The sequence below is a fragment of the Lepidochelys kempii genome, chromosome 11 (genome assembly GCF_965140265.1).
Source record: "Lepidochelys kempii isolate rLepKem1 chromosome 11, rLepKem1.hap2, whole genome shotgun sequence".
In the NCBI taxonomy this organism is placed as follows: domain Eukaryota; kingdom Metazoa; phylum Chordata; order Testudines; family Cheloniidae; genus Lepidochelys; species Lepidochelys kempii.
The window spans coordinates 4,639,734-4,667,148 of NC_133266.1; the positions used below are offsets into that span (position 1 = coordinate 4,639,734).

The 27,415-nt window shown below is 45.0% G+C and overlaps 1 protein-coding gene across 2 annotated transcripts; it reads left to right on the plus strand.

Moving 5' to 3' along the window:
* The first annotated feature begins 158 nt into the window (after positions 1-158).
* PECR (peroxisomal trans-2-enoyl-CoA reductase) lies at positions 159-27,415 on the plus strand. 2 transcript variants are annotated; one of them, XR_012154182.1, is made up of 8 exons: positions 159-308; positions 2,088-2,221; positions 16,801-16,966; positions 17,650-17,731; positions 21,583-21,679; positions 25,385-25,495; positions 26,373-26,471; positions 26,606-26,693. XR_012154182.1 is itself a non-coding variant. In XM_073305010.1 (8 exons), exons 1-8 carry the CDS (start codon positions 179-181, stop codon positions 26,692-26,694), a joined length of 921 nt encoding a protein of 306 aa, XP_073161111.1. In that variant the 5' UTR covers positions 159-178; the 3' UTR covers positions 26,695-27,415. The 2 variants fall into 2 exon arrangements, 1 of the variants encoding a protein (XP_073161111.1); XM_073305010.1 differs by having other exon boundaries at positions 26,360-26,471; positions 26,606-27,415.

Below are 27,415 nucleotides of genomic sequence, written 5' to 3' on the forward strand. Positions count from 1 at the left end.
GCAGGCAGAGGGCGCTGTCCCCGTCCCGGGGGGCCGCTGACCGGCGAACGATGCTTCTGCCGCCGCCGTCGCCTCCCGCCCTCAGCCTCTGGCGGTGCCTGGGAGGGGCGGGGCCACGGCGGGGTCACGTGGGAGGGCGGGGAGCCTATGGCGGGGGCGTGGGGGGCGCTGTGCTAAGATGGCGGCGCCGGGCGGGGGCGTGTGCTGCGGGGTCCTGGCCGCCGGGCTGTTCCGCAACCAGGTGGCCATCGTGACCGGCGGCGGCACTGGCATCGGCAAGGCCATCAGCGCCGACCTGCTGGGCCTAGGTGGGGCCGGGGGGGCCCTGCACGGAGCGGGGAGTCGTGGGACGGGGGGAGCTCGAGGACCGGGGAAGTGGGGGCGGGGGGAGCCGTTGGACTGGGGGGGGCGAAGAAGGGAGGAGCTCGAGGACCGGGGAAGTGGGGGCGGGGGAGCCGTTGGACTGGGGGGGGGCGAAGAAGGGAGGAGCTCGAGGACCGGGGAAGTGGGGGCGGGGGAGCCGTTGGACTGGGGGGGGGTTTGAAGAATGGGGGAGGGGGGAGCCGTTGGATTGGGGGGGGCGAAGAAGGGGGGAGCTCGAGGACCGAGGAAGTGGGGGCGGGGGGAGCCGTTGGACTGGGGGGGGGGCGAAGAAGGGAGGAGCTCGAGGACCGAGGAAGTGGGGGCGGGGGGAGCCGTTGGACTGGGGGGGGGCGAAGAAGGGAGGAGCTCGAGGACCGGGGAAGTGGGGGCGGGGGAGCCGTTGGACTGGGGGGGGGTTTGAAGAATGGGGGAGGGGGGAGCCGTTGGATTGGGGGGGGCGAAGAAGGGGGGAGCTCGAGGACCGAGGAAGTGGGGGCGGGGGGAGCCGTTGGACTGGGGGGGGGGCGAAGAAGGGAGGAGCTCGAGGACCGAGGAAGTGGGGGCGGGGGGAGCCGTTGGACTGGGGGGGGGCGAAGAAGGGAGGAGCTCGAGGACCGAGGAAGTGGGGGCGGGGGGAGCCGTTGGATTGGGGGGGGCGAAGAAGGGGGGAGCTCGAGGACTGGGGAAGTGGGGGTGGGGGGAGCCGTTGGACTGGGGGGGGCGAAGAAGGGGGGAGCTCGAGGACCGAGGAAGTGGGGGCGGGGGGAGCCGTTGGACTGGGGGGGCGAAGAAGGGGGGAGCTCGAGGACCGAGGAAGTGGGGGCGGGGGGAGCCGTTGGACTGGGGGGGGCGAAGAAGGGGGGAGCTCGAGGACCGGGGAAGTGGGGGCGGGGGAGCCGTTGGACGGGGGGGGGTTGAAGAATGGGGGAGGGGGGGAGCCGTTGGACTGGGGGGACGAAGAAGGGGGCCTCTCAGACGGAGGGAGGGTGAAGAATGGGGGAAGCCCTTGCAGTGGGAAAGCTGATGCTGGGGGGGAATACTCCTCTGAGGAGGTGGGGGAGAAGGGGTATGGGATCCCTCCAAAGAGTCAGTGCACAAGGTGGGCCCTACGGGAGAAGAAAATGGGGATCCCCAGAGGGGTGCAGGAGGAAGCCACCCAGGCACCTTCTGTCACAGATGCTTTACAAACATTAATTCAGTCTCTTGTCAACTTGTAATTTAGGTTTATATTGCACAGATTGAGTGGGAAACTAAGGCATGCAGCATGTCTAAGTAACTTGCCTAAGGTGCCCTGGCAAGTGTGCCAGTATTGACTTGGTGAGGGGGAGTGCCATGCACTTAGTCACCTGTCCTGCTTCACTTATCCTTCCAGGCCTTGCCTGAAAATACTCACCTTCATTAGCCTATAATACAGGGGTGGGCAAACTTTTTAGCCCGAGGGCCACATTGCAGCCACATTTTCAGTCAGTTTCCCTCTAGCACTTTGGGACGCTGCAGATAAGCCTGGCTTTGATTGTAGATCCTTCTTACTTCCAGAGCTTAGATGAGGGAAAGAGATGTGAACTCAGAGACCAGAAAGTAATACTGACTGCTGATCTCTAACTTGCCGGCAGCTATTAATGAGCTGTCAGTCTTACAAGAAATCTCTACCTTATTAAATGTCTAATACAACTATCCTATTTGAACAGCTTCTATCTAAAGAGTTTTTGGTTTTGTTTTGACAGGTTGCAATATAGTTATTGCCTCTCGTAAACTTGACAGATTACAAGCTGCTGCAAAAGAGTTGGCTGCTAAAATCTCTTCCTCAAATCCAGTCAAAGTGACCCCCATACAGTGCAACATCCGCAGAGAAGAGGAGGTAATCCAGATGAATTACTCTTGTGTTTAAAGAAAAGGAGTACTTGTGGCACCTTAGAGACTAACCAATTTATTAGAGCATAAGCTTTCGTGAGCTACAGCTCACTTCATCAGTAGCTCACGAAAGCTTATGCTCTAATAAATTGGTTAGTCTCTAAGGTGCCACAAGTACTCCTTTTCTTTTTGCGAATACAGACTAACACGGCTGTTACTCTGAATCCTCCAGTTTGTCTAGGTCCTTCTGTATCCTATCCCTCCCCTCCAGCGTATCTACCACTCCTCCCAGTTTAGAATCATCCGCAAATTTGCTGAGAGTGCAATCCACACCATCCTCCAGATCATTTATGAAGATATTGAACAAAACCATTAGGTCATCTAATCATAAAAGGTGTTTAGATTAGTCAGGCATGACCTTCCCTTGGTGAATCCATGCTGGCTGTTCCTGATCACTTTCCTCTCATGCAAGTGCTTCAGGATTGATTCTTTGAGGACCTGCTCCATGATTTTTCCAGGGACTGAGGTGAGGCTGACTGGCCTGTAGTTCCCAGGATCCTCCTTCTTCCCTTTTTTTAAAGATTGGCACTACATTAGCCTTTTTCCAGTCATCCGGGACTTCCCCGGTTCGCCACGAGTTTTCAAAGATAATGGCCAATGGCTCTGCAATCACAGCCGCCAATTCCTTCAGCACTCTCGGATGCAACTCGTCCGGCCCCATGGACTTGTGCACGTCCAGCTTTTCTAAATAGTCCCTAACCACCTCTATCTCCACAGAGGGCTGGCCATCTCTTCCCCATTTTGTGATGCCCAGCGCAGCAGTCTGGGAGCTGACCTTGTTAGTGAAAACAGAGGCAAAAAAAGCATTGAGTACATTAGCTTTTTCCACATCCTCTGTCACTAGGTTGCCTCCCTCATTCAGAAGAATGGCAGAGACCCTACTTGCAGCCATATGCAGTAACCATTAGATATTGATAGTTTTCATTTTTATTTTTTGTGGTCATCTAGCCTGACCTCTGGCATAATATGGGCCATGGAATTACTGGGTAAAATTCTTGCATCAAGTTCTGGTTGAATTAGAACATCTCTCATAAAGGCATCAGTCTTGTTCAAAATACTTAGTTCTAATGATTGATTGATCTCACTGTTAAAAATCTGTGCTACATTTCCAGGATGAATGTCTAGCTGCAACTTCCAGATATTAGCATACAAAATTATAACAAGAGCCATATTAAAGAACCCTCTATCACAGGGATCGGCAACCTTTGGCACACGATCTGTCAGACAAATCTGCTGGCAGGCCGGGACACTTCGTTTACCTGCAGTGTCTGCAAGTTTGGCCGATCGCAGCTCCCACTGGCTGCGGTTTGCTGTTCCAGGCCAGTGGGGGCTGCAGGAAGTGGTGTGGGCCGAGAGATGTGCTGGCTGCCGCTTCCTGCAGCCCCCATTGGCCTGGAACGGCGAACTGTGGCCAGTGGCAACAGCCGAACCGGCGGACGGTGCAGGTAAACAAACTCTCCCAGCCTGCCAGCGGATTTCCCTGACGGGCCATGTGCCAAAGGTTGCCAATCCCTGCTCTGTCAGATATCTCCTCCCCACATAGATACTCTCAGACTGGGATCAAATCACTGTGAACTTTCTTTTTGATGAGCTCTTCTCTGGACCCTCTCTAACTTTGGACGGCAGAACTAGATGTACTTCCTTCCCTAATATATAGTCTGATTTCAAATAAATGTTGATATCCATGAGAAGCCCTGAATAAGAAAATGCAATTTTCATCCTATGTTCCTTAGGTACAGTCTGTAATTCTTAACTAACTTCTGTGCTATTCGTTGTATTCGTGGGTTCCCGTTTAAGTTGTGTGTGTTTAACATTCTCTACCTCTGGACTTTCCAAGGATTACTACATTATCACCATTTAGTTCTTTCCTAAGATCAAACAGATAACTGGAGCGATAGGTTGCTCAAATTTTAAATCATACTTGTGTGAGTGGAGGTTACCAAGGTACTTCCTCAGGCCAACAGTGGCTGTAAATGCTGTCTACAGTGCATTTGGCTACCTTGCAGTGAGTGCGGTGAAAGTGTTTTTGGGGTGCTCACTGGCAATCTCTCTGTCTAAGCTCTAAAAGAAGTCCTGTCTGTCCTTGAATTGAAGGATGATGGCTAAGATGTGGCGCTGTCAGAGGAGGGATCCAGTGCAGATATGGAGGATTCTTGGGAAGAGGTTGTGGCCCTGTGGACTAGGCCTGAGTCTAGTTGAGACTGGGATAAAAGACACTTAAAATTGCTGTGATGAATCATTTTGTATTACACTATAAAAACACAAGACTAGTGTCTTTTTTGGCTGCAATCTCATCTTTGTGATATCTCAAATTAAACACTTGGAAAAGTAAGCCTTCCTATTTAAAAATACAAAACAAAAAGCCAGACAAATCAGGTCCACGAGCAAGGTGTGACCTGGTGTGCCTGGGATAGCCCTTACTAAAAATGCCAAAGTCTGGGCAGTCTGTAAAAAGGAGAGCAGATTCTCCTAAAACTGATGTATAACACTGAAGTTGGACTCGCCAGTCAGTCACAAACTGTGCTCCTGGTCCCCTACACTGGTTATCAAGAAGCTAAAAAAGAAATCACACAGCCCCCTTTATTGCATTCCACTTCTCTGGCTCCCGAGCAGCCCATAGTCCAGTTCAGTGAGAACTTATTTAAAAAATTCTGCTCACTAAACAAGATGTTTTTCTGTCCCCAAAGGGCCGGCCACATTGTCAGGTCAATATTGGGTTGGATCTTACCCAAAAAACCATGCTGCAAGCCAATCCTTTAGTCTCTAAATCTAAAGGTTTATTACAAAGAAAAATGAAAGAACAAGAAGAGAGTTGTTAAATGATAAAGCACTCAAATACATACAGAGATTCAAAGTCCATGTATCAGGTTCTTAGCAATATTGGTGAGTTTGCGGGCTTGAAAGTCCCTCTGGAACACATCCACAGCTTGGATGGGTCATTCAGTCCTTTGTTCAGAGCTTCTTCAGTTTGTAGAAAAGTTACTCCAGAGGTAAGAAGAGGAATGAAGACATAATGGAGATGCTGTTGCTGCCTTTTGTATTCTTTTGCCATGAGGCTTGTAATTCCTGTATCCCAAACACAAGCTTCACAGCACATGGAAAAGCCTTAGAGTTCTTTGACCATTGGCATGCCCCTACATGGCTTGCTGACTCATCGGGGTAGTCTCTGGTTTTTTTCAATGGGTTTATTGTACAGTTGATGACCCTTGATGGGCCATCGAACAGGCTATTCCATACAGTGTCACACAAGGCCTCTCTTCTCTCCTGGACCCCTTCATGGCTCCAAAGACAAGTAAGAATTTTATCTGAGTTGTAACTCTAGTTCAGAGAAATTGGAGCAGAGATTCTTGAGTAGAGGAATTCTAAGGAGGATGAAACTGCTTTCTGAATTGCCAAAAGATCTCCTATTCTGCTGTTCTAAATCTCTTAATAGTGTATCTGGTTTGAAGATGACATAATGTTCGTTCTGTCTTGTCTGCCTAGTTTGAAACTGCATCACACAAAGCTTTTGAGGATACATCTCTCCACATGTAGCGCTTGTATTTGGGCTGTCAGGGCTCTCTTCAGCCTCCAAAGTGCTGAAGAAGCCATATTGAGTGCTGCAGGAGGAGATTTATGCTAGACATCAAGGGAATAACTTAATGAATGCAAGTTTTGATGTTTCTTTTAATCTTTATCCTCAGGGGCCTTCTTGCTTTCTAGCTAAAATGTCTTTTCACCAAGTATGCAAGAAATAATCCTGCTTGCTAATGAAGGGCTTTCATAAATAGTGCCTCACCTGTCAGGTTCCTTTAATGAAAAAGACAATGCTGCTGCCTCATTGTCTTGTTTCTAGTTGTTTTACAGACAGTATTTTGTAAAATGTAGCAAATCCTGTTTTGTTAAGGCTGTTGGGAAAAGGAATTATGGAACATGGCTGTGTAAAGAGCATCCGGGTTTCCCTATTTTGTTTTCATGCATGAAGGGATGTTTCATCTGGAACAGCAAATTTGGGTCTCTGATGACTCTCTTTGGACTAGAGCATATGTGGTGACCAGTATGGGCTCCTGAGGCAGTAGTGATCTTAGTAATTTGGACTGAATACTAGTCAGTATCCCACGCTTGCTGTTACAGATGCGAGGGGGAGGGAGAGTGCATTCGGCTTCTGCTGGCCAAGATCTAAACTAAGTGGCTGTGTATCCCTTGTGTCAGGCCAAACCCTTTCCCCCAAGTTCCAAGGAAACTATCACTATTTAGCTCTTGTACCCCACTCTGTAGGCTGCAGGGATGGAGGAGCCCCACAATCCTTCCTCCTGGCTGCTGAGAGGGGAAGAGGCTCTTCCCTGACTGACTGATGTTTAGAGGAAGAGTCCTCCTCCCCACATCTCCTGTGTAGCAGTGGAAAACAGGAGGAGTTGAGACTCCTTCTCTGCCATCTGCACAATCAGGGTACAGGTGCCAGGAGAGTTTTGGTGGCTTCTTTCTCCTCTTCCTTCATGGGAAAAGGATGGCCTTCTCTGCCCAGCTCCTGCTTCTCCACTGCCTCGACATGGGTGAAGGAGAGGGTCCTAGTACCTGCAATGCCACCAGGTCTTTCTTCCTTCCAAGCATAGCTAAGCTGGGACTCTTGGTGTGCCTGCGATCAACCAAGTGCTCTTAGCATTCTCTGGACTGCGTCCATGTCCCCTACTTCAGGATTGCAAAAACTGCCGTGGGTGAGGAGGCTGGGGAATGAGATGCTGATGCTAAAACCCAGGTATCCAACCAGCTGGTTTTAAACCTAACCGACAAGGTCCCTTGGGAAGGAAAAGTTGTATGCTGTCACTGCAGTAATGCTGACCACTGTAGCTCATCTGAGCATTGATGAATAGCTTTCTTTTCCAAGAGACCTAAAATTCTCAAGCTTTACTGTAACTCCCTCCACTGACAGTTAAATGTAGCCTACATTGGTATAAAAATACTCCATATCTATCCTGCATGGAGTCTGTAGTGGAAGAATGGTTTGACAAATCGTGAGTAAGGGATTTCCATTGTGTTTAAAATAGCAGCTGATAACACATAGTGAACTTCCCTCATCTCAGGTGAAAGGGCCTCCCATTGTCTTGATCCACAAATGCCACAATTGCTAGCCTTTGATTCTCCGCACTCTTTGGACGATTGGAAAAAGGCAACTATAGTGCCCATCTTTTAAAAAGGGAAGAGGAAGAATCTGGGAAACTACAGAATGGTCAGCCTCACCTCAGTCTCTGGAAAAATCATGGAGCATGTCCTAAAGGAATCCATTTTAAAGCACTTGGAGGAGAGGAAGGTGATCAGGAACAGTCAACATGGATTCACCAAGGGCAAGTCATGCCTGACCAACCTGATTGCCTTCTATGATGAGATAACTGGCTCTGTGGATATGGGGAAAGTGGTGGACATGATATACCTTGACTTTAGCAAAGCTTTTGAATACTGTCTCCCACAGTATTCTTGCCAGCAAGTTAAAAAAGATTGGATGAAAGGACTATAAGGTGGATAGAAAGCTGGCTAGATCATCAGGCTCAACGGGTAGTAATCAACAGCTCGATGTCTAGTTGACAGCCGGTATCAAGCGGAGTGCCCCAGGGTGAGTCCTGGGGCCAGTTTTGTTCAACATTTTCATTAATGATCTGGATGATGGGATGGATTGCACCCTCAGCAAGTTCGCAGATAACACTAAGCTAGGGAGGAGAGGTAGATATGGTGGAGGGTAGGGATAGAGTCCAGCGTGACCTAGACAAATTGGAGGATTAGGCCTAGAGAAATCTGATGAGGTTCAACAAGGACAATCACAGAGTCCTGCACTTAGGACGGAAGAATCCCGTGCAATGCTACAGGCTGGGGACCAACTGGCTAAATGGCAGTTCTGCAGAAACAGTCCTGGGGATTACAGTGGACAAGAAGCTGGATATGAGTCAACAGTGTGCCCTTGTTGCCAAGAAGGCTAACGGCATATTGGGCTGCATTAGTAGGAACGTTGCCAGCAGATCAAGGGAAGTGATTATTCTGCTGTATTTGGCACTGGTGAGGCCATATGTGGAGTATTGCGTCCAGTTTTGGGGCCCCCACTACAGAAAGGAGGTGGACAAATTGGAGAGAGTCCGGCGGAGGGCAACGAAAATGATTAGGGGGCTGGAACACATGACTTATTAGAAGAGACTGAGGGAACTGGGCTTATTTAGTCTGCAGAAGAAAAGATTGAGGGGGGATTTGATAGCAGCCTTCAAGTACCTGAAGGGGTATTCCAAAGAGGATGGATCTAGGCTGTTCTCAGTGGTGGCAGATGACAGAACAGGAAGCAATGGTCTCAAGTTGCAGTGCGGGAGGTCTAGGTTGGATATTAGGAAACGCTATTTCACTAGGAGGGTGGCGAAGCACTGGAATGGGTTACCTAGGGAGGTGGTGGAATCTCCATCCTGAGTGGTTTTTAAGATTCGGCTTGACAAAGCCTTTGCTGGGATGACTTAGTTGGGGTTGGTCCTGCTTTGAGCAGGGAGTTGGACTAGATGACCTCTTGAGGTCTCTTCCAACCCATATCTTCTATGATTCTATCAATTACTCACTGAGTTTCTTAATGTGTTTTAAGTTCACTAATATTCATATTTCCACACATGCCTGGTAGGGGGCTTATTCCTTCACCCACTTACTTCCCTGGTCCTTCTCGCATGAACAGAGAGCAACAATACCCGAAGTCCAAAGGTGCAAACAATTCCATGTTTATTGGGGTGAACTTCCAGCAAACATGATTCCAGTTTCCTTCCTTAGTGTCCCCCTTTCCAGCTCTGACACCACAGAGCCTGTGTCCCTGTTCCCATTTCCCCCTTTAGCAAAACATGATTCCCATTCCCCCCCCCCACACACACACGCCCTGATTGACTGCAGCCTATATAGTAAAACTTGAGTTCTGCTTAGCTATACCTTAACCAATCATTTTACTGAAATTTAACTAACCATTCCTAACATATTGTAACATGATTATTTAACCAATTATATCCCACCACTTTAATTAGTTTACACCCAGCAAAATTAATTATACAGCAGACAGAAACAATCACAGAACCAGACAGAGATTATACAGACAAATAAACAATAGGGAAGTGGGGACTACAGTGATAGAACAACAAAGAAATGAGAATTTCATATCCCAGCTATTGATAAGTGAGTTCTTGCCAGACAGGATGCTATCAAACCAAGTTTCCTTTTACATCTTCTAGGCACTTCCCTTTCTCTGGAGGCGATAGGCACTATCAGGACAGGACTGTATTCCTAACAGCCCAATAGCACCTTATTTCAATGTGACTAGTTTGGAATGTGAGGATGTGATCGGTCGCTTCCCAGCTTATGGCTGCCTCTGCTGCTTAGCCAAAGATCTTCGCCTAAGCACAGGGCCTCAGACTGTCACAGTAAGAGAAGGACCTTACACTGGCAGACAGTGATTTTGATTCTTTCTTTTATACTTCTATAACTAGCTAAGTGATAAGAATACACCTAAATTCTTAGAGTATAGGCCTTTACAGACAGGCCTGAATATCTATATCCTAACAATGCCTCTCTCTTTTGAAGTAGGTCACTTTATTATCCTCATATCAGAGATGATGAAACTACGTGCCACAATGTGATGTGGTTAGTGCAAGGTCACAAAGCAATTCAGTGTCAGAGCACAGACTGGAACCCTGGTCTTCTAGTTCTTCTTTTTGACCTTTGTCAAAATTGACCCCTTAGGTCAGTAGTCCCCAAACTGTGGGGCATGCCCCACAAGGGGAGCATGGAGGAACATTCAGGAGGGTGCATGGTGGAGCCGGGGCCAGCCCCCATGTGGGATGGGTAGGGAGCACTATGCTTCCAGCCCTGCTCTGCCCGCAGACCAGCTCCTCCTCCAGGCCCAGCTCCGCTTTCACTCCCTCTCCAACTGCAGCCGCAGCTCCACTCAGCTCCCTGCTCTGCTCCCAGCCCAACTCTTCCCTCATTCCCTCTCTGTCCCCAGCCCCAGTTTCTCTCCCAGCTTGGCTTTGGAGGGATGTGTGTCTGTGGACAGATTCCATTACTGGTAAAGGGGGGTGCGACTGAAAAAGTTTGAGCACCACTGCTTTAGGTGATTGAATAATCCAATGTATATCTCTACTTTTGCTTCCAGAGAGGAAGTTTCCATGAGCTGAACACTGAAAATCTATACAGGGAGAATTTCAAATTCAGGATCGATACAGAACTCTTTCCTTATTTTCCCCCTTGTGAGCTGTAACTGGTTCTGCTGATAAATCTTTCTCTCTCACTGCACTGGCTGTGGTTACTGTAACCAGAAGAAACCCTGCAGTGATATCAAAATGTGCTTTCATTTGGTGAATTATTTAGAGGACAGCTGTAGTGTGAAAGTATGGAAGCTGCTGAGCTGGATTGGAGACAAAGACAGCAAAGGCTGGCACACAGAAAACAGGACTATTTTATTTATATTTTTTATTTTGCTGACAAAATGGTGAGGCAGTAGACACTAGAATGATCTGGTTTTTAGTTAAAATCCCCCAAAAGGTCTGTGTTGGAGAGTAAATAGCTTATCTGAAAATGTTCAGTCGTTCCCCTCCCCCCCCGCCGCCTTTCTCTTTTATTACTTTCTTCCTCCACAAAAGACCTTGTGTTATGGATGGATATGGCTTTGTCTAGAATAAGTTATTTCCACTCCTTGAATCTGCCAGGGTGGATTGTAAGCAGGGCCCTCCACAGCTGCAGAATTGTGCTCTACAAGCTATTTTAGGCTTAGGTCAACTAAGTGTTCAAACCACCCCTTGCACCAGTTTAACAGTATCAGTTAAAAAATTAGACTATTAGTTAAACTGGTAAGCTCTTAGTGTAACCAGTACAAATGCTTTCATCCTTAATATGCAGTGTTGTGTAAGCTTGAAAGCTTGTCTGTCACCAACAGAAGTTGGTCCAATAAAAGATATTACCTCACCCACCTTGTCTTTCTTCCTGAGTGACAGCCTGAAACAATAACCATGAGAGGTCTGAAGTACCCCATTTTGCTCAATGGGGTGCTTACTCTGATATCATAAACATGACCATTTAAATGTCAAAAATAATAACTCTTTCACAGTCTACCACTTTAGCAGAAATATCTAAAATATATGTCTCTCCTGCTAATCTGCCTCCTGTACTCCTCTGGGAAACAGAACTTAAACTCAAATTAGGTAAGGTATTTGCATAGCTCCCATCCCTTTTGTATCTAGATAACGAGCTACTGGACTGATCATGTGTATTTACTTAGAAGCTTTTAATTATGTATCTAAACTGCTGCAGGATTTCCAGTGTGTCACACCAAAGTGGAACACACAGGGCGTCAGTCACTAGGTATGTTTCAGAGTAACAGCCGTGTTAGTCTGTATTCGCGAAAAGAAAAGGAGTACTTGTGGCACCTTAGAGACTAACCAATTTATTTGAGCATAAGCTTTCGTGAGCTACAGCTCACTTCCTCGGATGCATACTGTGGAAAGTGTAGAAGATCTTTTTATATACACACAAAGCATGAAAAAATACCTCCTCCCACCCCACTCTCCTGCTGGTAATAGCTTATCTAAAGTGACCACTCTCCTTACAATGTGTATGATAATCAAGGTGGGCCATTTCCAGCACAAACCCAGGGTTTAACAAGAATGTCTGGGGGGTGGGGGTAGGAAAAAACAAGGGGAAATCCAGACTCCAGCGAGAAACTGTTGAATTGGAATTCATTTGCAAATTGGATACAATTAACTTAGGTTCAATAGAGACTAGGAGTGGCTAAGTCATTATGCAAGGTAACCTATTTCCCCTTGTTTTCTCCTACCCCCCCCCCCCCACGTTCTTGTTAAACCCTGGATTTGTGCTGGAAATGGCCCACCTTGATTATCATACACATTGTAAGGAGAGTGATCACTTTAGATAAGTTATTACCAGCAGGAGAGTGGGGTGGGGGGAGAGAAAACCTTTTGTAGTGGTAAACGCCCATTTTTTCATGGTTTGTGTGTATAAAAAGATCTTCTGTACTTTCCACAGTATGCATCCGATGAAGTGAGCTGTAGCTCACGAAAGCTTATGCTCAAATAAATTGGTTAGTCTCTAAGGTGCCACAAGTACTCCTTTTCTAGTCACTAGGTATGTGGCAGGCACTTTCCTTCTTCTCCCGCCATGTCCCAGCATTCTGCCCAGAGGGTACATCAAGTTGGCTTTCAATCACTAGTAAACTTGATTTAGTTCAGACTTCAGTCATTTCTCTGTTTATCTCCTTTCCTACAGCAAAGCTTATTCTCATTGCTTTTACAACAGTTTCACCCACCTTATTAAAGCAGTGTGACTTGGTATCAGTCACACTGGTATTCCTTTATGTCTGTTCTGGTAAATAATGGGGGAAGGCTGCTGTTTAGTTACCTGAATTAAGCAGTGCCCCTCACTGTGATGTTTAGTAAGTTGTAGTTCATAACTAAATTTACTCTGACCTTTTTAATACTCTAATAATGCAGCTGTAAATATTCCATTAATTTACAATCTTAAGTCTTTATTTGGGGATATAAATTTTCAGCCATATAATACCTGTCATCCAAAGTGTGTACAAGAGTCACTTCACCTGCTACTGAAATGCAGCTACTTCTGAAGAGGAACATAGCTGCTGTTGAACAGAATATGGCAACACTACACACAGTTCCGGACAAAAGGTGAAGATGCCCATCTCAAATTGAAACTCTCCAGGGGGAATTTTAGGCAGGTAAAAAAGCACCTACTTAAGTAAGGACATTAAGCTCTAGTCTTAAATTTATTTTCATTGTCATGTTACTTCATTGTTTTTATTCTGTTGACTAAAAAGCTCACCCAGTTGTATTGCTCACAATTTTCCAACCTCATCTTCACTGATAGGCCAGGAGTCAACTGAACAGCAGTTGAAACAATCACGAATAATATGCTAACAATTCCTGTGAAGAACAGTAAGAGATGAGTTGCTTTGGGCAGAATGTCCACCTAGTACATAGTAATAGCTAAAAGTTGGTACTTACAGAGTTTTAACTTTTTTTAATGTGCTGTAGACTGAATATTTTATTCAGTGACTAGCAGCTTATCTGTTAGACTTTGTATTGATTTGTTTGAACTCTGTCAAGTTCAAGGTACTTTCCCTGTTCTCCCCAGCCCCCATGGCATAGTTACTGAGTTGATGTGGTGCTAAGTTAGCGGCTCTATTTGTGAGACATAGGTCACACGCTGCCCTCTTGTTTCTGATGCTTCTGTATATTGCCAGCTCAATATATGAGAAGGATGCTGAATGATGTTCTTCCCCCTGTAGGATTGCACTGCTCTTGAGTCTGCCTGGTCAGCAGGACATTCCCATTACCCGTTCTTTTGTCCGTTTTCTGTGACCACAGATGCTAGATTAACTCTCTGCATCTTCTTCTTGGCTGGGGATAAACAGTGCTCAGAACCTTTTTATGACAGCTAATGCAGAACAGGGAAATGAGTTATAGGAAAAAATTGAGCACAATAATTGATCCAAGGGATAATTTGATGGGCAGCTGTTCAAATGGTCTCCAATTCCTTCTTTTTTTAATAGAAAAATACGCAAATATTTGTCACCGGCTTTGGTGTATTTGAGGTTGCCAGTATAGCGTAGAGCATTGTTGGTGCTACCGACAGTAATTCAAAAATGGCACTAGTATGCCCAGAAACAGAGGAAGCAGGGGAAGGAGAGAGCAGAATTGTGGGATTTTTTTTAAAATTTAAACCCATGTCCCAGAATTCCACTGCCTTCTGCCTGGCGTTTGCTATGATCTGACAATGCACAGTGAGAAAAATCCCAAAATGCACATGGGTCAGCAATGAAGCAAAGGATCATGGAATACCCTCCCAGGCTGCAATGCGCTTAGTATGCACCAAACACCTGTCATGTACAAAAACATGCAAATTGAATGGGCACAGCCGTTCTGTGGGCACGCTATTAATTCGTCTTACATTACGTTACACGCTAACTAACAGATGTCAACTTACTGCAAACTATCTCTCCTGTGTTAACAAGGTTTTAAGTATAAAAAGCTACACTTTACAGATAAGGAAACTGAGGCAGAAAGGTTAAGTGATTATCCCAATACTCTGAGAAGGTCAGTATCAGGTAGGATTAAATCAAGAATTCCTGGCTCTCTGACATGTTTAGGTCACCTCTTTTTCAACTGGGAACTGTGAGGGTTTCCTCCAGAATATGGTAGCAAATTGCAATAGATGGTCTGTTCTAAAACCCTCTTATTTGAATATAAGTACTGTTGGAGTATTCTTATTACTTCCCCACTCCTCCAATATAGGAGATAGGAACATATTTGTTTAGTCAAATATGCCTTTGGCAGTTGTTAAAGAGAACACTAGGATGGTTTTGATTCTTTTCCTACTCCTTCCTCTATGATGTTGTTACTGTCAATCATATGACACTGTAGAAAAGAAAGATTACCACTGTTGCAACCACTGATGTATCACCACTGTTGCACAATTGACATAAATCTTATACAAAGCATACCTTGTAAAGTATCGATGGAAAAGTTATAGTCTGCTAAGTATTATTATCCTGTTGAAATCTGTGTATCATGGTGTTCCTGGGTAACACCCATAAGGCAGATTTACATCGAGACTGGTCCATTAACGAGAATCAGCTCTTCTAGTGGGCCCCTCCTAAAGACAGTTCAGAAGACACAGAGACAGTGGATGCCCTATGACTCAGCAATGGCATATAAGGACCTGTGATCCAAAACTCTGTTTGAACCAGTAACTTTCTATGCACATAGGCTGAGGGTATATATGGTAACTGTGTCATCACCTCCTTGTCTCTTTCCTGCTCCACATCTCTGGACTATGATTTCTAACAAAGGGGTGCTCTGAATAATGGACTGAGGACCCCCCAATCTTTTGGGTGAACCAGAGAGACTAATTGCTAGTTAGCAGATTTAACATCACTACTATGATCCTGATACGCAAACTCTGAAATCAACAGTAATGGATATGATTCATTTTAACCTTTTAACAACTCTCTTTTACCTTTAGGTTTCAGAGTAACAGCCGTGTTAGTCTGTCTTTGCAAAAAGAAAAGGAGTACTTGTGGCACCTTAGAGACTAACCAATTTATTTGAGCATGAGCTTTCGTGAGCTACAGCTCACTTCATTAGTGAGCTGTAGCTCACGAAAGCTCATGCTCAAATAAATTGGTTAGTCTCTAAGGTGCCACAAGTACTCCTTTCCTTTTACCTTTAGTTTTAGTTTAGTAAAGGATTGGTTACCAGCATGGTTTTTGGGTGAAATCTTGAAGTATATTTTGACCTGGGGTAAGTGGCTGGGTCTCTGGAGCTGAAAGAACCTAATATATGTGATTTATGGGTTTAATAATCATTTATCACAGAAGTCTGGTTTGTCTGAGTGGTGCATGTGGGGCTAGCATGCCTGAAGGGGACTGTCTGTGGCTTCATGTTAACTTGTATAGTATTTTGGAAGTGCACATTTGTTACTGGTTTGGTGAAATCTCATGGAATATACCACAAGTCTGGAGTACTTGCCCTGTATTTTGGCATTCTTAGCTGTGTCCCAAACCAGGCAGCGTGACACAGGAAGATTGTCTGTGGTGAATGTAGTCAATATAGCCTCCTGTTTCACTTGAGAAAGCTGATTGTTGTTGTTTGATGCATTACTGCCCTTAGCAAGCAATAAGGGCCTTTAGACAATGAAGTGGGGTGTGTGTGTGTGTGTGTGTAAAGATTACTCCCTCAGCTACTGAAGTGCAGAGCTTTCTGAGGATGGGATATAGTAGCCATTATAACCAGCAACACAATATGGCCACTTTTAGAACAGTAAGTGAATTAAAAATATTGTATCCATTCAAAACGGCAGTGAATTTAAGTACAGGAAGGCATCAGTAATTACCTTATGTGGAATTTGGCCAGGAGCCAATCTCAGGAAAAGTGCCATAGGAATTTTAGTAACTTTGAATTTGAATGCTTCATTTTTACATTTTATCAAAAAAACATAACCTCCAATTGCACAGCTTTCCCTTTATTTCAGTACTGACACTTCCAGCACCTGGGTTATTTTTGGGAGCTGTCCCATCCAAATACTGACTCTGCCCAGTCCTCTGTTAACTGAAGCTGTCAAGTTGCGCTCTCACAGCCTGAGTATAGTTGCAAGGTTGTTGCCTAGAAGAACTCGTGCAGGGGTTCTCAAACTGGGGCTCAGGAGGTTGCGAGGTTATTACATGGGGGGGTCACGAGCTGTCAGCCTCCTCCCCAAACCCCGCTTTGCCTCCAGCATTTATAATTGTGTTAAATATATAAAAATGTGTTTTTAATTTATAAGAGGGGTCGCACTCAGAGGCTTACTTTGTGAAAGGGGTCACCAATGCAAAAGTTTGAGAACCACTGAACTTGTGGAAGGCTGGTAAGTGCATTGGGGCATTCTTTTTGTAGATGGGGAGCACACACTGCTAAAATGGGATAGACAGACAAACCAATTGACCTCTTATAGATTTTTTTTTTTAATTACTTTCATTAGGTGGAAGCTTTGGTGAAATCCACCCTGGATCTGCATGGTAGGATCGATTTCCTGGTGAATAATGGAGGGGGCCAGTTCCCCAGTCCTGCTGAAGCCATCAGTTCAAAGGGCTGGAATGCTGTCATTGAAACAAATCTGACTGGGACCTTCTACTGCTGCAAGGCAGGTGAGGACTGGATGTGGCAAGAAATACCAGTAGGCAAATAACTTTAAAAGGCTGCCTGTTGTTTCCCCCACCTCCTCTCTGCACACATTTGCATCACATTGGATGCCTGTTTCATTAATCTCATCCTAAACTAAATATATATCTTCTATGTTTGTTATGAAAAGAGTGGAAGGATGGTCTTGTGGCTAAAGCCAGGCCTGGGAGTCAAAAAGTCTGTTTCTGGTTTTGCCACAGACTTACGTGGCCTTAGGCAAGTCACTTAACCTCTTTAATGCCTGATTTCCCTATCTGTCAAATAGAATTAATACTTTTTTCACAGCAGAGATGGGAGGCTAAATGTAAAGTTTGCGCACTGTGATCCTTGGATAGAAAAGTGCATGTTATTAATTATGAATGCAAAGTAGTTTAGTGGGAATCAAGATCCTAATCCTTCCGCCAGCAGTTCTCAAAGCTCTTTGCAAACACTAATGAATTGCTCTTGACATCTCATACATGTTGTTCCCATTTTCAAGATGTGGGGACTGTGGTTTAGGGACGCAAGGTGATTTTGCATCCCTAACGTCTGTGGCAGAGCTGAGATTAGACCCAGGAGTCTTGACTCCCACTTGTGTGTGCTAATCATTAGGAAAAATCATTTGAAAAGAGGCAGATGCTGAGTAGGTTATTTTCCTCCCCTCATATAGTGTACAATGCTTGGATGCGGGAGCACGGAGGAGCCATTGTCAACATTGTAGCTGACATGTGGAAGGGGTTTCCTGGCATGTCGTAAGATTATTTACCTATCCTATCCTTTTTGACTTAGCAGTATTAATCACTTTCAGCTGAGCAACCCCAGCAGGGCCTCCTTTTTGAACAGGGGCTATTCTTACAGAAAATATTCATGCACTAGGCAGCAACAGGGCTTGGAAGAGCGGTTACTGCTCTGCCTTGACACACTGTTTCCACATGTCTTTCTGTATGTATTTGCTGTATGTACAGGGATCTATCATGAGTTTAGAGACAGCTGCAGCAATAGATTGAATCTGTGTTCCACACCAGCTGGACTATACAAAACCAGGGGCTTGTCTACACTGTGCACAGGTGTGAATTGCAGAGCACACTAGGAAGGGTTGCACGCTAACTACCCTACCCTACCCTATTCGTGGATGCTGCTGGCACAAATTAGTAGTGTTGTTTGAAAGAGGACTGCGTTACTGGGACTAGGTACAGTAGAACCTCATTTATCTGACCCTCCATTATCCAGCTCTCCGCATTAACCGAACAACCAGCCCGTACATCCAGAAGCAGGCCATCTCTCCTATGGCCGCTAGATGGCGTTGCAGCCTCACATGTTCACATGTTCCCATTTTCCAGATTATCCGGTCTGGTCCCAGCCCCAGTTAGATCAAATAAACGGGGTGCTGCTGTACCAGTTAGTTCACGCCAACAGCATCCACCTGGGGCAGTTAGCATGCAACTCAGAGCATGGCACTCTGCAGTTCACACCCCCATAGTCTGCACTGCGGCACAGTGTAGGCGTAGCCTGTAAGTGAAGCCTCTGTTAAAGTTGTGATGTGGGTGAAAGTTGCCTGTGAGTTCTGTGTATGCAACTTCTGCACGGGTCGTATTCTGCAGAGAGTGTTGCTGTCCTCTTCTACTGTGGATTTACTAGTTTATCTGTTCTCTAGTTGTAGCATGATTTTGGGTCTTGGGGGGGGCGGGGGGTTGTTGGTTGGGAAGGAGTGTCTCACAGGGGGCCCTGCGTGTGAAGCAGGGACACCGCCATAGGCCCAGTGTGGGGTTGGTACACCCCGTCACACAATCATCGGGATTCCCTGTTGCATCAGGCAGTTTCGATGAGGGGGGATGCAGGGACCAGCAAACACTCAGTTTATGCCTCCCAAGCCTCCTGGCTGGGGCAAACAATAGCAATTGGAGGGCTCTAATCCTCTTGGCAGGGCAGAGCAAACAATCTGTCTGCAACCCCTGGGCAGGACAGAGCAAAGCAAATAGTCTAGGCCTGAAGCCTCCTGGCTGGGGCAGGCAATAACAGTTATGGGATTCTGATACTATGGGTGAGACAGAGCAAACAGTTAGTCTATGGCTTTAGTCCCTGGTAGCCACACCTAGTGGCAAGTGCGGGGGGTGGGGGGAGAGGAAGAGGGGAACCAGGGCCCTATGAAGCTGGAAAATTCCTGGTTAAAGGTTCAAGCATCGGCTTCTAATACATTCCCTGTGTCACTTCCTACTGCAAGGCTCATCTCAGGAATCTCCTGGGCTGGCAGCAGCTCAGCTTCCCAGTCAGTCTCTTCGGTTGACTGGTCGTCCGCAGCGTAGTCCAGGTCCAGGGTTCCCACTGCTTCGGGATTTGCTGGTGCCTCTGCAGGGGCTTGCAGCACACATCCTTCCTCCTCTTCAGACAGCCGGGACAGAGCAGGGCTGCCTCCTTTTATCTGTCCCTTCCACCTGGAGTATGTGCAGCAGGGGGGAGGGGGCGTGGCATCCTGGACCCACAGTGATTGGTCCTGTCCCAGTGGCCCGGTGCAAGGTTGGTACACCCCATCACAGAGTGTCCCTAGCATGTTCTGACCTTGTCCTGCAGGTAGCCTCACTCAGCCTCCCCCAACCCCCACCATGCGGATATCTGTTTTGGAGTCACCTTCTCATGTACAGCATCAGGGGTTTATTTGCTGAAAGCTGTGGAGTGGACAGGACCAGGAATTTTACTGCCCCTAATCCTGAGTGGGAATACCGGAGTAAGGTTGATCGGTACAGGCTGACTCCTTTGTGTGTTCGCTGTTGTGCCTTCTCTCTTGAGCAGGAGATCGTGTGTATCTACTTTCAGCAGTTTTCCTTCTCTTGTTGCATTTTTGGCAGCAACAGGTGCCAAGGCTCTGCAGAGGGGAGTATGAACAGTAGGTAGAAGTCACACACACAGAGCTCATAGGTAGCTCCCAACCATAACGCAACTCCAGCAGAAAGAAAAGGAGTACTTGTGGCACCTTAGAGACTAACCAATTTATTAGAGCATAAGCTTTCGTGAGCTACAGCTCACTTCCTCAGATGCATATCGTGGAAACTGCAGCAGGCTTTATATATACACAGAGAATATGAAACAATACCTATTCCCACCCCACTGTCCTGCTGGTAATAGCTTATCTAAAGTGATTTCCAGCACAAATCCAGGTTTCCTCACCCTCCACCCCCCCACACAAATTCACTCTCCTGCTGGTGATAGCCCATCCAAAGTGACAACTCTTTACACAATGTGCATGACAATCAAGCTGGGCTATTTCCTGCACAAATCCAGGTTCTCACATCCCCCCCACCCCCATACACACACAAACTCACTCTCCTGCTGGTAATAGCTCATCCAAACTGACCACTCTTCAAGTTAAAATCCAAGTTAAACCAGAACATCGGGGGGGGGGGGGCGGTCCAGGGTCCCCCAGATGTTCTGGTTTAACTTGGATTTTAACTTGAAGAGTGGTCAGTTTGGATGAGCTATTACCAGCAGGAGAGTGAGTTTGTGTGTGTATGGGGGTGGGGGGGATGTGAGAACCTGGATTTGTGCAGGAAATAGCCCAGCTTGATTGTCATGCACATTGTGTAAAGAGTTGTCACTTTGGATGGGCTATCACCAGCAGGAGAGTGAATTTGTGTGGGGGGGTGGAGGGTGAGGAAACCTGGATTTGTGCTGGAAATCACTTTAGATAAGCTATTACCAGCAGGACAGTGGGGTGGGAATAGGTATTGTTTCATATTCTTTGTGTATATATAAAGCCTGCTGCAGTTTCCACGATATGCATCTGAGGAAGTGAGCTGTAGCTCACGAAAGCTCATGCTCTAATAAATTGGTTAGTCTCTAAGGTGCCACAAGTCCTCCTTTTCTTTTTGCGAATACAGACTAACACGGCTGTTACTCTGAAACTCCAGCAGAGCGTCTTGTCATAGACAAACCAACATAACGCACTTGCTGTACTTTTGTTAGTATTTTTTTCACTTACTATCTAAGAGCTGGAATCTGTCTGGTTCTAGTCAGTGTAAAGATAATTTAGAGATCCACAAGGTGGTGCAGGCACTTCGGTTTGCTCTGGAATTGACCGATGTGTGAGCTCTCACTGAGAATATACCAATACCACATTTGGAAAATAAACCTAGAGCTGGAGAGCCTGAGCCCCATCTCATTTACTATAAAACTAAGATGAAAAGAGGTTTCATCAGGTCACTCTAAGGGGGCAGTGTCTGGCTTGTTAATCATGTTTTGTGCTTCTATATAGTCACATGACTATTGGCAAATTAACTTCTGGGTTTCAGTTGCACTTGATTTACCTGTCCAGCTGTGTAATTATTTGTTCACTGGGGTTCCCTCGTAGTATCATCTCACATACCCATCTTATGACCTGTAGTCTTTCAGCAAAGCTTCCTCTTGACTCTTTGCTGTTCCTTAGGAGAACAAGCTTGTTGGAGTTTGCTTAGTAAGCTGGAAGATGCAATTGTCTGACTGGCCCAGCCAAAAACTTTGTAGATATTGTTTTATGTTACTTACATTTTTCTTACATTCTTCAATGGGGTGGTGAGAGAGAGCACAGTGTTATCTGTTGTAATGGATTCTTTCCTTTCTTTCTCTGTGATAGACATACTGGAGCAGCAAGAGCTGCAGTGGATAACCTAACCAAGAGTTTAGCCATAGAGTGGGCCCATAGTGGAGTGAGAATCAACTCTGTAGCCCCTGTAAGTAACAACACACAATATGATCAGACTTATCAATGATATAGTCCCAGGTTTAAGATTTTTCAAAGCCAACTGGCGTGGGGGGTAGAAATGCAGAATTTATGGATGTTGTGTGGCTAAATCCCCATGTCTGCTTTGAATGCTCAATTTCATTTAGCATCACCACTCTAAAGTGTTCTTAACATCTTCAAGGCCCTCTGAGTCTGTTTGCACTGACTGGATGGTCTGTCTGTCAGGAACATGGGGTCAGTAAAATCACTTCCACTTCTGTGTTTACATTAGCACTTCCCCTATTTTTCTTCTTTAGGGGAAAGATACTTGGGAGTGGGGGAGAAATGTCTTTCAAAAGCACATTTTGAAAACATATACAACACTCATAAAGAAAAGGAGTACTTGTGGCACCTTAGAGACTAACCAATTTATTTGAGCATAAGCTTTCGTGAGCTACAGCTCACTTCATCGGATGCATACGGTGGAAACTACAGCAGACTTTATATATACACAGAGAATATGAAACAATACCTCCTCCCACCCCACTGTCCTGCTGGTAATAGCTTATCTAAAGTGATCATCAGGTTGGGCCATTTCCAGCACAAATCCAGGTTTTCTCACCCTCCACCCCCCCACACAAATTCACTCTCCTGCTGGTGATAGCCCATCCAAAGTGACAACTCTTTACACAATGTGCATGATAATCAAGTTGGGCCATTTCCTGCACAAATCCAGGTTCTCTCACCCCCCTCCCAAAAACCACACACACAAACTCACTATCCTGCTGGTAATAGCTCATCCAAAGTGACCATTCTCCCTACAATGTGCATGATAATTAAGGTGGGCCATTTCCAGCACAAATCCAGGTTTTCTCACATCCCCCCCATCCCCATACACACACAAACTCACTCTCCTGCTGGTAATAGCTCATCCAAACTGACCACTCTCCAAGTTTAAATCCAAGTTAAAGCAGAACATCTGGGGGGTGGGGGGGTAGGAAAAAACAAGAGGAAATAGGCTACCTTGCATAATGACTTAGCCACTCCCAGTCTCTCTTTAAGCCTAAATTAATAGTATCCAATTTGCAAATGAATTCCAATTCAGCAGTTTCTCGCTGGAGTCTGGATTTGAAGTTTTTTTGTTTTAAGATAGCGACCTTCATGTCTGTGATTGCGTGACCAGAGAGATTGAAGTGTTCTCCGACTGGTTTATGAATGTTATAATTCTTGACATCTGATTTGTGTCCATTTATTCTTTTACGTAGAGACTGTCCAGTTTGACTAATGTACATGGCAGAGGGGCATTGCTGGCATATGATGGCATATATCACATTGGTGGATGTGCAGGTGAACAAGCCTCTGATAGTGTGGCTGATGTGATTAGGCCCTGTGATGGTGTCCCCTGAATAGATATGTGGGCACAATTGGCAACGGGCTTTGCCACAAGTACTCCTTTTCTTTTTGCGAATACAGACTAACACAGCTGTTACTCTGAAACCATACAACACTCAGTATTTCAATGGGGGGTACACGAGTGTGTGATTCAGGAGGTGTGCTATGTAGAAAGGACAGTTATGTGGTGATGGTGCAGGGACTGGGAGTTGAGAAATGGCTTCTGTCCCCAGCTCTGACACAGAATCTCTCTCTCTAGGATGTCAATCAAGTTCTTAAACTCTTTTGCCATAATTTCCTCATATGTAAAATGGGGTTATTTGGGGGCAAAAATGGATGTTTAGCGTGTGCAGAAGAATTCACTATAGAAGAGTGGGGGGTGGTGGTTATTCATGATTCATATCAATGAAACACAACACAGACAGGAATCCAATGTACAGGCTAGCTAGAACATGCTTGCCAGATCACTGGGAATTAATTATGTATTGAGTAATTGGTTTAAATAATGTTATGGAAAGACTAACTATCTATTCCAAATGCATGCTGCTGTGAAATAAGAGACATGGCAGCCCTAGCTTTGAATGTTGATATTGTTTCAGTTCTAGTTGTTATACGTTGCATCCTAAACCAGAGTCTGTTTCTCCAAATTTGATTTATTTTTTGGTGAGAGATATGTGGGAGGAGCAGAATTTTCCCATTCAAAATCCATGTTGCATTCTCCCTTACAGAAGTCAGAGTTGGGAAACAGGCCAGCAAGGGGACCCTTCTTCTGCCTTTATGGGATGGTGTGTGTCCTGTTAAGCTTCCTATCTAGAAACAAGCAGTATTGTTGGTGTTGGGATGGGCTGTTTAATTGGATGCACACCGTGCAGCTCCATTCAGGTAGAGAAACTCAAGCTTCCTCAGAGGTTTCTGCATTTGCGTAAAGGCTGCATTCCGGCTCCTGTGAAACTTAATTGATCATATATTTGCAATGAGAACTACTGAATGACGGTTAAACATTGAGATTTTTGCCTAGTTTTTTAGGTTTATTAAATCTTGGGGAAATAAATTAACATAGCTTGTGTGTAATGAGACATAATGTGTGTGTCTGGCTTTTTAAAAAGACTTAATAATTATCCATTTAATCATATCAATTATACATTATTGCATATGCCAAGCAGCATCTCGGATAAGTAAACATATATTTTTTAATTCACACAGTGCTTGCATTTTAATACGTCATGTACCCAGTGCACAATACTATAATTGTCAGATATATCAAATTATGTATTAACATTAGAGGACAGTTATTTACTGGCTAGCCTGTAATGGTTTCATTACTGTGTCAATTATGAAAATCCATATTGCAGTCAGGAGACACAAAGATATGCACAACTATCCTGTGTGGGTGCACCACTTTTGCGGTAACCCCCAAGAACTTTTCACTGCAGGATCTGGGCGGGGCACCAAGGAAACATGTACGAGGGAAGCAGAGTGTGTTTCTAAAGGAAATAACTTGCTTGTGCATTAAACACTATTCCCCTAATTCCCAAAAAAGCTGTGGTCCACATTCCTGTAAGATTCCTATCACCTTAATAGCCACACTATGGATTAATGACATGGAAAATTTTGGTTGGAATTCAGAACATTTCTCCTGTTTAAAAAACCAACAGTCTTGAAACATGCAGATTATGCACATAGCTGGTCATGTAACCCTGTGTTCCAATTGCTGTTACTTTCATCTTCCCTCCTCCATCCCTTCTATCTGCTACAACCCTCTTAATCTAGAGTGGAAAGTCTTCAGGGCAGGGACAGTCTCTTTCTCTACATCAATACAGATCCTAAAACATGGGGCCCTGAATCTGGCTGGGACTCTGGGTGGTACCAGAACGCACATAGTAAAGCCAGTGTAGGGGTCTGTAAGACAAGAAGAAACCTTTGGCTGTCCTATTTGGATTATTTTGCTCTCCTTCAATAAAAGCAAATCTTAAATATTTGTAATTCCAAAAAAAATCTTTTGGGTTCAGATTTTATACCCAATGTTTGGAGCTGTTGAGCTGAGATTGAGGAATTAATTGCAAATTTGGGAAAACTAGGATTTTGAATGGAAAGACCAGCATAACAGTAACCAATGACTTGAATGACACTGTTTAATAATGAAGATGCTAATAGCTACCTGCATTATAACTAAAGTGTCTCATTATTCTGACCAAGCCCAGTTTAAAAAACTCACAGCCAAGTGCTGTTTAGATGGTAAAAATGTGTCAGGGTTTTAAACTTTTCAGAATTAAATTTATGCAACAATACTTTGATCTCACTGTGCTTTTTGTTTTCAATATAGGGAGTAATATTTTCAGAAACCGCTGTTGCAAACTATAAAGAACTTGGTGAAGAGATGTTTAAAAACTACATCCAAAAGATTCCAGCCAAGAGACTGGGAATTCCTGAGGAGGTAATGCATTTCAGAACATGTTCCTGATTCTACCTGTACCTCTGTCCTGACACCATTATAGTATATGGAGGACAATAAAGGGTTAATATTGAGGTGGTGAGGGTGTTAGAAGAGGGAGAGCTTGGAGAAAGGGAGAGTAGTGTGCAAAGAATTGCTTGAAGACTTAAAAAGAATCATCCCATTAGGAGATTTATCCAAACCTACTCTGAGAATTTAAAATGTATTGTAAGTACTTGTTCCTGGTCAAATAAATTCTCAACTTACAGAGTAACAGCCGTGTTAGTCTGTATTCGCAAAAAGAAAAGGAGTACTTGTGGCACCTTAGAGACTAACCAATTTATTTGAGCATAAGCTGTAGCTCACGAAAGCTTATGCTCAAATAAATTGGTTAGTCTCTAAGGTGCCACAAGTACTCCTTTTCTTTTTGTTCTCAACTTAGTTACAAAGGAAGCTGACTAAATGAGAAAAGAACTGAAAGTATTGAATGGTAACGTCAGAAAGTAAAAGCATAAGGGATTAAGCCATCTTCCAGTCAACTGGTTGATCAGTAAGAACACTCTTTTCTTTGACAAAATAATAAAACCTCTTTAAAACTTTTTTTGGCCTTGGTATGGAAGGTAGAGAGTTATGGTCTGCTGCTCAACTTAAAAGCTTGTTGTATTAAGCTATATTACTTAAGTGGCAGCCATGGCTGTTGTTGGGAACTTGGCTTAAAGTTGCTGATGACCCATACCCTCAGGCATCTGCACAAAATGAGTATGCCTCTGTAGATGTCTCACACCTAAATCAGCCATTACATACTTTGTAACAGACACAAATCCCCAGAAATTTGAGTAAGTAAATGGCATAATTCTTCATTGTTAGGTCTCCCCTACAGTGTGTTTCCTGCTCTCTCCTGCTGCATCCTTTATAACTGGGGAAACTGTGAAGGTGGATGCTGGTCAAAGCTTATATTCCTCCACTTGGGAAATACCAGGTAAAAATGGGTTCATGGGATAGTGTCTTCCAGTGATGAAACTTGGGAAGGGTGGTGACTGGGTGTGGGAGGATAGAAGAGTAGAGGGCTAGTTTTGCAAATGAACGGATTGTTTTTGGTATCACTTCTCACAGATCATAATAGGTGGCCTTCAGCACCAGAAGGAGACAATTCCAAGGCACTCAGAAAGATGCTTTCTGGCAAGACTGCATCAAAGCTGTGAAGAAATGAGACTCCATCCAATCCCCAGTGGAAATGCTGACAATATAACACCTTTGCTTTGTAATTCTAAGTAAATTTGGGTTTCCTGTTCGTGATGCAAACACACTGGGGTGCCTTGATCTTCATATATTTGTAAGCTAGCCCATAAAATCCTTATATAGTGAATATTCTCCTCTGAAAACTCCCCCTGCCTCAGAAGGTTTGGGACTGATCGATTCGTTATTACATCAGGATTCAACATGAAAGAAACAGTGAGGAATCCGTAGTAGATGTGGTCAAAATCTTGCTCTAAATCTAGTGAATAAAAAGCCAGGAGAGGCAGGCACTCTCCATCTTAGGCAGGATATTAGCATAGGCAATATCGAAGTGATTGAAAGAGAAATGTACATAGCTTTAATGAGTGGGAAATGTCAGCTTGAAGCCCTTATCCTGGATGACTTTGGAAAGAATGGAGTTTGAATCTCTGGGGAATGTTAGTTTCTGCACAGAACTAGCATTCTGGGCTGTGTCAGTAACCTTTGAGTCATCTGCTGGGTATATAGCACTTCTGCTACTCAGCTCATAGCCTGGGTTGCCCAAGAATAATTATAATGGCTAATTAAAGTGCGCACACAGCTGAACTGCACTGGGAATGAGGCAATGCTATCTGTGACAATCACTAAGTTGGTGACGTTGAGCATGCTGACTGCAAACCTAATTCAATAAAACCACCTCGCAGAGCA

Coding starts and splice junctions, on each gene's coding strand:
- PECR (XM_073305010.1), top strand. CDS start 179: ATGGCGGCGCCGGGCGGGGGCGTGTGCTGCGGGGTCCTGGCCGCCGGG. Junction 2,222..16,800: donor ACATCCGCAGAGAAGAGGAG/GTAATCCAGATG, acceptor TACTTTCATTAG/GTGGAAGCTTTGGTGAAATC. Junction 17,732..21,582: donor AAGGGGTTTCCTGGCATGTC/GTAAGATTATTT, acceptor TCTCTGTGATAG/ACATACTGGAGCAGCAAGAG.